General features: G+C 42.3%; 1 protein-coding gene across 3 annotated transcripts in view; it reads left to right on the top strand.

Annotated features, from left to right (window-relative positions):
• The window catches only part of mideasb (mitotic deacetylase associated SANT domain protein b), a 33,933-nt gene that overhangs the window by 14,044 nt on the left and 9,721 nt on the right, over window positions 1-10,168 (top strand). For all 3 annotated transcript variants that reach the window (XM_015016498.1, XM_015016492.1, XM_015016484.1), the window contains exons 3-8: window positions 2,397-2,669; window positions 3,142-3,481; window positions 4,285-4,351; window positions 6,787-6,929; window positions 7,171-7,274; window positions 9,843-9,918. In XM_015016498.1, coding sequence (XP_014871984.1) covers window positions 2,397-2,669; window positions 3,142-3,481; window positions 4,285-4,351; window positions 6,787-6,929; window positions 7,171-7,274; window positions 9,843-9,918 — 1,003 coding nt within the window. The remainder of the gene's footprint in view (window positions 1-2,396; window positions 2,670-3,141; window positions 3,482-4,284; window positions 4,352-6,786; window positions 6,930-7,170; window positions 7,275-9,842; window positions 9,919-10,168) is intronic.

The raw sequence follows: 10,168 nt of genomic DNA on the forward strand, positions 1-10,168 counted from the left end.
CCCAAAAATCCCGGTTCATGCAGCCTTTTTTTTTGGTTCCATGCCTGCCCCCCCCCCCCCCCTTAAAAAAAAAAAAAAAAAAAAAACGCAAACCCTTCAGCTTGGTCCGCCCTCCCCCCCTCACAGCCTCTGTGCAGGGTGGGGGGTTCAGGGTTGCCTCGCCTGCAGTGCTCAGCAGAATATCTCTCTACTTCTGTGTTGGAGGGAGCTGGAGTTTTCCACCAATAATGGTGCGCACCGTAGCCACGGCAGCCTTGTTCCTCTCCGGCGAGCGTCTGGCCCCAACACTCTTCTGATGTTTTGAGATCGGGGTTTCGAAGGTGCTGCAGACCCGAGCCAACCGCGGCTTTGATGTACGGCCGCTGATGCTCAGTCATCGTGGTTTCTCAGAGACATTAAAAAAAAAAAAAGGGACATGAAGAAGAATGCAAAGGGGGACAGCTCCTTTTGTGAACCGTGGTAGAGTTTGAACTCTAAAGTGTGACGCTTCTGTTTTAAAGTCTGGGTGCAGACTGTCAAAAACAATACAGGAAGTGTCTACCACGAAATTGGATTTATTTTCTAAATTTTTGACTTAATGATATGTTAATTATATAGTTAGAAAAGGATGATGATAATAAAGCAATAAAAGTACAAATAATATTGATGAAAATAAAACAGCGATTGTAATTTCTTATGTTTCCTCTGTCAGTTCACTTCTTCGGTTCTTGAGCTCCTTCCTTTCCCATATTTTTCTATCCTGCTTCCATTTTCTACCTCTAAGCAAATCATTTATACCCTATGTATCTTACCACTGCATAATATCCATTGAATATAAATATCCACTGAAATGCTCATGTCTCTGAAATATTTAAATTTAAATTCAGTTCAAAATTCCAAAGCGAAATTCAGTGTCATTCTACATCACATTAATTCAAGGTTCTTCAAAGAGTTCTTGTAGATGCTGATGGCTGTGGGCAGGAATGATCTCCTGTAGCCGTTTGTATTACAGCGAATTTGAAGAAGCCTCTGACCGAAGAAACTTTATTTTTGCATGACGGTTTTTTAAAGAGGGTGATCTGTGTTATCCGTAAATTTTTTGATTTTTGTAAAATCCTTTCTATATTTAAGCTAGTTTTTTTTTAGGCATCATTTATTTTCATTTTGATCCTAGTTTAGATGTGCCAGATTGTTAGCCGTGATCAAGCCATTCTAATTCTAGGTGACTTTTCACTGGTAGGTAATTACTAAAGTAATAAAACATTTCCTTGCAGTAGGGAGTATGTAGCATACATATCATCAAAGCTGCATAAAACACCAACCTGTACCTGAAAGAGGTTAAATGTACAAATCTGTCCATATTTAAATGGTTATTTTATGTTCAATGCCGATTGAACAGCTTAGTAACTTTTTTTTTTTTTTTTTAAATTAACTAAACTACCTTTTGCAGTTTTATGCTGATCTTTGGTTATTTTCAGACCTTAGCAAGTCACATGAGAGTTTTACTGTGATAAAATCTGCAAGCTGCTGTTTCAAGTTTTGGGCTCAACCTGAAAGTTTATTTCTGCTTTTCCATCAGTCCAAATGTCCTACTTGCCTTGCTTAGAAGTTTGCTCTCTTTCATGTTTAATATAGCACTTGTTCAAATGCTCATATATGAGCGGAGAAATTTGTGGGCTCTCATTATGATAAAGATGCTTTAAAAGGTGTATCTTGTTTTCTTTTAGCAGTATTGTAAAAAAAACAAACAAAAAAAACTTTAGCTTATCTTTATTTAATGGATGGGGTAATGTAGTGATTTGCATGTATGCAATATGCTAAGTTGTTATTCTGTGAAATGTCACAGACTGCTAACACTCACAGTTATTGGTAGGCTATTAATAGACTCTTATTACTATTATCAAGAGTCCTTTTATATCAGTCTCTTGCAATTATACTTCAAGTGTCAGCTAATTAATTTAATGGATGCTTAATGTGCATAATGTCTGTATCTGACGTATATTTTTAATGGCTGCGATGATAAAGGCCACAATGAGCGGTGGGGGAACATTATGAAACGGTCCCAAAAAAAAAAAAAAGTGTCAAGAAAATGTAGGTTAATCGAAACAGGCCCAGAGCATCACAGATCCTTCCGCCATACTTAAATTTGGACATAAGATGCTTTTGTTTCATGTCAAAATCACTTTTAGGACAATTATTGATACTTCTAGCAATCCTTGAATGCCTAAAATTGATTAAAGGTGATTGAAGATGTTTTTTGTTTTTGTTTTTTTTTTTAAGATCAGTGCATTTTAAGACTCGTTGCTCATCTTTTACCGATGCCGGCCAGCACATGTGCACCCAGCTTCTGTCTCGTGTCACGAAGTGGACAGTATTCCTAACGAGCATCGATACTTTTGCTCTGCTGTATTGATCAGGAGCCTCACAGGCCGTGGAGCCCCGCCGAACCGGAGAGCATGAGCGCCAAGCGGCCCCGAGACGACAGCCTCCTTCCGCTTGTCATCCCCGTGTCCGTCCCCGTTCGGAGACAGGACCCCTCGTCTCCGGATAGGGATGGAGCAGCCGTGGCAACCAGCTGGCCTCACCGGCCTCCCAGCCACCAGGACCTCGGGCGAGCCGATCACAAACCCTCGGTCATCGTCACCCGCAGACGCTCGCTCCGAAACTCCTTGTCGGAAAGTTCAGAGCAGGTGAGTGCTCACCTTTCTTGTTTGTTTGTTGTTGTTTTTTGTTTTGTTTTCTGTCGCATCGTTCAATGTCATTTTACACGCTGTAATAAAAACAAGCTGAAGACCTTCCTTAGAGCTGTGGGGTATAATCCAACGTCCTGGATTTTGTCTGTTTTAATTCCAGCTTTAAATCCTTGAATTCATGGCACGTCGCCCTACAGACATACTGCCCCTTCCCCATGCGGTATTTCATGTTGTCCCTCCCCCATCTTCTCCCTTTCCCCTCATTCAGCTGGGGGTTAGGGGGAGGTGAACTGGATGCCCTGTCCCAGATCAGGCCAGATTAGCAGCACTTTGATTCTGTACATTGTGTACCTTACATTTAAGGCCCGGCGCTCTTTGCTGTCTACCTTTCACGTTTTGTCTCGATCCCAAAGCGCCACCGCACACGCGGATGTCACCGTAATCAATTTTCCCACCTCCTTCTCTCCAGAATGACGGCACGGAGGGAGAGAGGGACGACGACGGCAAGAAGTCCAAACGGCGTCCCCGACCGGAGCCTCTCTTCATCCCGCCGCCCAAACCAAGTTTGTTCATCGCTCCGCCCGTCTACTCCAGCATCACGCCCTACCAGAGCCACCTCCGCTCCCCCGTTCGCCTCGCCGACAACCCGATCACGATGCCCCCGTACACGCCTCCGCCGATCCTCAGCCCCGTTCGGGAGGGCTCGGGCCTCTACTTCTCCACCTTCCTCTCGTCGGCTGCAGCCAGTGGTCCGGGCCTGCCCCCTCCTGCGACTCCCAAGTCAGCCACTCGCAGCTTGTTGCGTTCCAGTGAGTTCAAGGGCATCTGCAACAAGCTATGTGGAAGCATAAGCACATTAAATAACAAATCTCGTTACTGTTACTAGCTTATGGTTACATTTTGGATCCAATTAGTGCTGAAAGGATTTAATCGAATTAATCGTGAAGAATTGGTTATTTAAATGATCGTCAACACGTTTAGTCATCGATTAATCATTAACTGGGGTATACAGGCTCATTAAAAGGCTATTTGAGCAATGATCAGAGTAGAATAGTATAGAATATACTTTATTGATCCTCAAGTCTAGCAGCAAGGGTTGAGGTGTCGCCATTTTTTACCTGCAGCTGGATCATTTGCTTTAAATTATACTCACTAAACGAATTCTGTGTGGCTGCATTTTAGGCAAGAGAATCTTTATTTTATTTTAAAAAGGAATTGAATTATTTGTTGATTTGCATCTTTTGATGCATTTTTTCATATTGCATAAAAAAACGATTAAATAAAAATTCTGAAGAAGGTGCCAATATTTAGATCCCATTAATCAGTTAATTGTCAGAAAAATCCGTAAATCAACTGATCACTAAAATAATTGTTAGTTGCTCCATAGTTATCCTATCAGATGCGACTTTTCCTGGCAGGTAAAGCTAAGACCTGGGTGGGCCGGGTTGCCTTACAGTGTTAGGTCAGATTTGCTGGACTGTTATAAAATGTACTCATATTGACATTTGCTTTCTTGCAGTTCAGTTTGAAAAGAACAAAGCAATTGTTAAAGCAAAACTATGAGACCCTTGTATATTGTCAACCGACTGTATTTTCTTTCGCCGCTCTCCAGACAGCTGCGACATCACGCCACCGGTGCTGTCCGCCATGAGTGAGACCACGCCGGTCAGCATCGAGCCGTGAGTATCCCGTTTCACTTCCGGAAGCGAGCGGCTCGAAAGGCCGACTGACATTTTCAAAGAGACGACGCCGCTCCTCCGAAAGCTCGCATTATCCTAGCCGGAGGAATAGCCCTGCGATCAATTATTCAAAAGAACTCCGGATTGAGTCATAAATCGTCTCGGAGGAGATCGCCGGTTCTTGAAACTCTAAACCTGTCATTAAATGCGGCTGTAGTCTCCACCACTGTTGCCACTCGACCGTCTAAAACCAGGATTTGCCCTTCTTTGTTCTCAGGATGCAGAAAGAGACCGTATAATGAAAGGTTTCTAAAAGTTAAGTTCCTGAAAACATTCAGCTTGATTACCATGTTGCACCGATGCTCGAGTCATTTAGGCTCGTGTCAATAACCAAGTCCTGCCGATGCTTCATAAAATTCAACGCCATTTACACGCTTGAACACTCAGTAACTTAAATTGCAGTAAAATAACACACTGTGCTTCATCTGTATTACCTGGCATACGTTGGTGTTGTGATTATGTCAGTTCGGTTTATTTATGCAACTCCAATTCTAAACAAAGTGTCCGATTTATGTACAACAACAACAAAAATCAGTCAGTCCACCAACGACGCTTTGTTTTTGTTTTTTGTTTTTTTCATGGCCGGTCCTGTCATAACAGAAGTTTTGTACTTTTGTTACTGAAAGCATACCTGACTCGACACATGCAGCTACATTCTTCAGTAGAAACTCACTTCTTGCTACTTTTTGTCATGTTTTGATTCAGAGCAGTTAGCTAAAATCCTAGCCAATTGCTAGCGAGTTTATTGTTGATGTTAAAAATGTTGGCTGGGCCGAGGAACAAGAGGTATAAATTAATTGAGTTTGGTTAAGGATTACCGTTTAAAAATGCATTGACTTTACTCTGATCCATTATCCTGGATTGAACCCATACGTTCTGTTTTATTTTCTTTATGTTGCTTTACACGGACACAAAGGGCATAAAAATTAAAGTTTCTGTCTGCGTCTTCAAAATAAACAAATAATCAAATGCTACCTCAGTCGTAACCTGTCGTACTGCCACTTTCAGCAAAAAATAAACAAAAAAAAAGTTGCCACTCTCGTTACCCATGATTTAATATCAATAATCTCTGACTTGATTGTTCATTCATCTAAACTGCATCAGTTTTATGAGACTTACAGGAAATAAGCATTTCACAGAGAGAGAGACAGAGATATTTTGTCTGGAACTGATTCATTCCAGTACCTTAATTCTTTGTCATTCTGTTGTTCTTCTGCAGATTTGTATCTGTGTTTAGAATCATAAAACCCATTTCTAGACCCTAACTGGGCCAGACGACACGGTGGTGGTTTCCTTAACTAGTTCAAAGCAGATTAATGATCAGCAGCACCTTGTTGCTGCTTTGTCAATTTCTGATTGCGGCAAGGATGCGCTTATCCTCTATTTACACAGATTTATTAAAGTTAATAGCTTTTATTTGAACACAACAGTTTAAAGGGAAGAGTTTGGCACTCTCTGAATTTATTGTTGAAGCTCATTAAAGGCAATCGCCAATCCAAACCCAGCCTCCGTGAACTGAAATGCGAAGTCTTGTAGCAGGCGTGCCCGAGAGGGTGGCCTCGTGTTTGTCTCCGCGTCGGCAAAGAGCGGCAGTTTACGGCGTCGCTTTGTTCCAAGCCTCGGCCCAGCTGATGCTCGGCAGTTGCTCAGCCGCAGAGCACTCGGGCTTTTTCCACAAATCATGCTTTCAGATCAGTCTCCTGAAACACACAGGAGCCATCGCGGGTCGGTTTCTACCGGCCCACCTTGCCTCGAGGGGGCTGCTAGAGTACACTCACACGCACTTAGCGGGAAATACGGCGAAGCTCGTGGGAAACGCAGAAGAGGAAGGGGACCGTCTGAGCTGTTTTCGGTGGCAACAAATTGAAGTGAAACATGAATATCCATTTAGAGGTTTGCATAGAAAAAGAATAGGAGGTTATTTAATAATATACCTTTAATGACTTAGCAATGATTTAGTTATGTTGTGATGTAGTTATCTGATGTGATGTTGCTTTTTGTCAGGAAAGCTTTAAGCAGGAGTGCCGCCTGCAGCGTTCTCTATGACTTTTCACAGAACGACGTTTTAATGCAAATAAACTCAAGAGTTTTACTTTAAAACTCCAACATCTGTGCAGCTTGCAGATCTGTTTCCGCAGCAACCGCTGTGGTGTTTATGTTTTTATTTATTTTTTATTATGGACCTCATTGTAAAGAGTAATTTATTGGGGGAAAAACTCAAACTTGTAGAGCAAAAACTCAGTGTCGAAGCAATATAATAATTAAAAATAATAATAAAAAAAAACAAATGACAACACAAGTTTTGCTCAAAAACGGAAACAACTTTTGGAAATCCTAATGTATTTGATTCTAATGTTCTGATATCACCTCTGCAGACGAATAAATATCGGGTCGCGGTACCAAGCGGAGGTGCCAGAGCTGAGGCAGAGGTCCGCTGTCGAACTGGATCGCCATCGAGCCGAACTGGTTTGGGCTCCACCGTCCGAACTGGAGGGGAAACCAGACTTCCAGGACAAGGGTGAGACAAACAATCCGAGAAAGGAAATTGGAACAATTTTAGCTCCTGTGATTGCAAATAGACTAAAGCTACTTCTGTAGAATAATCATTCAGTGTCTTACAGAACAAGCCTCACTTAGATTCCAGATTTCTCTATTTTATCGTCTTTCATAATGGAAATACGGGGTGAAAATAAATCCTGAGAGCGCAGTTGCTATGGTCACGCTGACATTTTAACGTTTGCTGTCGACTTTTCTTTCAGTGGAAGACCTCATGCACCTGGCCTGTTCCAGCGTTTTATACGGAGGAGGCACCAACCAGGAGTTAGCACACCATTGTTTATACGAGTCCAAAGGGGACATAATGGTGAGTGCAGCCGAGCGATCCATACCGACTGACTCCACGGCAATTTGTATGAATAATAGAAAAACGGGCTAACGCTCCCACAAGCTGATAGAAGAGCCACGACTTTTCTGCCTGTTCAGATACAGGGTTTGTGTCTGTGCTGATTAAGTGCAGGTATGTTGTTTTTTTTCCTTTGGGATATCCTCCCCCCCCCAAAAAAAAACCAATCTCTTTAGATTTCAGTTTAGATTTCTAAACTGAATGAGAAAAATGTAAACGGCAGTTCCAAAGTTTACATCGACCGCGTGCAAATCCTTTGATCCTGTTTGGTCGAAACGCTTTTTGCTCTCGTGTCGACAAAACAGATGGAGAACTTTTTAGTGTTGGTCTCGTCCATCAAAACATCACAAGATCCGTCGGAATTTAAAATGACAGTGCTGACATAGACACTCTGGCACAAATGTTTTTTTTTTGTGCCTCCACTCTGTGAGTTTTACATCTATAAGAACAACTTTTTTTAAAATTGCACAAAATCAGATTCCAGTTTTATTTTATTTTTTGTCTTTGTATTTAGGTTTTTTAGTACTTTGTGACGCTAATCTAACTTCTTTAGAGTAAGCTATTGTGTAAAGAAAACCAAAGCAAAAAGATTTTTAGTGTGTTACAAAACGACGTACGATGTACAATCACAATAATTAAAACTTGCGCTTCAGCTAAGCAGTCTAAATTATTAGCTGAAAACTTCCTCACCTAGGTTTCAAACTACAACCCAAACCGGCCACATGCAAATGTGAGGTTTTAATAAAATCTGCTACATCTAATTTACAACCCTTCTCTAATCTCATATCTCCTCTTAGCCATTTTTTTTTTATTTCTCGGGTTTGTGAAAGCGCGAGCGTTGACCGTCCTTCCACCAGCCTGCGCTGGTTGTTGTTGAACGGAAGTGACTGATCTCTAGATTTTCACTTTGCTTTGTGCTGATGCTCTGTGGTGATCTGAGATGACTGTGATAGTAAACCCGCCCAGGTTGTATATAGCCTGTGGCCCCCGCTGCCTCGCTGCAGAGCGGTGTGGGCTGCAAGAGCCGAAACAAACATTTTAGCACTTTCGTCGATCGGTGAAAGCGGATCGCAAACTGCTGGCGAATAATGAGGTTTTTCACCACGTGTCACACTTGTGCCATCTTCGTTGCAGACATGTGCCGGTTAGGAGTGGCCGGTTCAAACAGGAGGGTTTTTGAAAGATTTGCCGGCAAGATGAAGACAACCGATTTGTTATTATTGAGGCTAAAATTTCAGAGCCACTCGTTGTGATTCAAACCTCCTGAAACTGAGCAGACAAATAATAAGTGCCACGCCCATGCCGCAGGAATAAAACATTCTGTGCCCCGTTCTGATTGCATCACAAGAAGGCCACTAATGAAATCAGAGGCTAACCTCAAGCAGCCATCTAAAATGTTTTAGTGCCCGGATAAGACGGGCGAAATAAAACTCGGCTTCTTTTTGCACTCGGTTGACTCGAACTTCAGCTGAGAGAATCGTTTAGTAATGAGGTAGGAAACGATTATTGGTAAATAGTGTGAGTTACTTCCCCAGTTCAACAGGAGAGGACAAATGGAACTCGATGTGCCTTGCAAAGACATTCTTGCCACTTGACTTTGTCATGTTTTGGGAAAGTTTGTTGTGTTTTATTTTTAGCTTTATGTGATTGAAAAGTAGCTTCCAAAATATTTTTATTTGTAAAATTCAGAGATGATTTATTGGCATTTTTATTTACTCTGATGCCTCTAAATACAACACAGTTGGACACAGAGCGTTTAACAGCAGCAATATCCAAGTCCTGCCACTGACTTTAAATCTAGATCGTAGGTGTCCAAAGTGAGGCCCCGGGGCCGTTTGTGGCTCTTGAGCCAAACAGACTTGTGGTCTGTTTGGCTCCAGACCACAAGTCAAACATTTTGAAATTATTTATTTTTCTTTTAATAAGGCCTTTTTATGCTTTGGATATTTATTGATATTCAGATTTTATTAAAGAAAAGTCTATAGTTGACCAGGTAAACCTCAAGAAAGAAAAATTACAAACAAACTTTTGCATTTTTTTTAGTCAAGTGCTATTTGTAGGCTTAATACCTAATAACAATGTTTGTTTGTTTTTTTTGCGTACTGTGAGAAAGACTTCAGAAAGATCTCTATTAACAAGATCTAAACTGAGTTCTTGCATCTTCATTGAAGTCTGCTCCCAACGTCCTGGCAGCCTGATCCCGAGCTCTCACGGTGCTGTAGGTTGAGATTTCAGGCCCTAGCGACCAGCACCGGACCGATGTTGTCTAGGAAACTACGAGGAGGGGGCAGCCAAAGCGCCCACTCTCTGCAGCAGTCCGGCTCAAACTGCCGTCTTCCTACATTCACGCGCCGTCAGATGGTTTTTCTCTGAAAGAGAACAGAGTCGATTCGACGACTTCTCTCAACCCCGATGGAGCCCGGTTTTGCTGTAACGCTCGGTAGAGTGTGCAGGAAAGACGAGCGCGGTTAACCCAACTCATTGCAACCTCTAACCCCTTCCTCTAAATCTGCTTTGTTTTTCCCTCAGGCTGCTCTGTCTCTGCTGATGCTGAGGGATCCGATCTTCCCAAAGACACATCATCTGTCCTGCTACCATTACTCGGGTAATTCATGCCTCACACAGATGACTCCAGAACCCCTCCGTCTTTTTTGTTTTTTGCTTGTTTTTTCTCCCTCTTTCTCTCTGTACTTGCCTGAAAGCAGCTGCAGCTCTGAACGTGTGTTGGTGCCTTGGATGACTGCGAAGGTTGATGTAAAGAGGGTGAAGGGCAATGCAGCATGTGGTTAATCCCAAACAGAAGACAGAAGAGGCATTGTTTAACCAGTGATTTTATTTTGGGGGGGGGGGGGGGG

Source organism: Poecilia latipinna, unplaced genomic scaffold (genome assembly GCF_001443285.1).
Source record: "Poecilia latipinna isolate Pla-1442-1.1 unplaced genomic scaffold, P_latipinna-1.0 Scaffold73, whole genome shotgun sequence".
Lineage (NCBI taxonomy): Eukaryota > Metazoa > Chordata > Actinopteri > Cyprinodontiformes > Poeciliidae > Poecilia > Poecilia latipinna.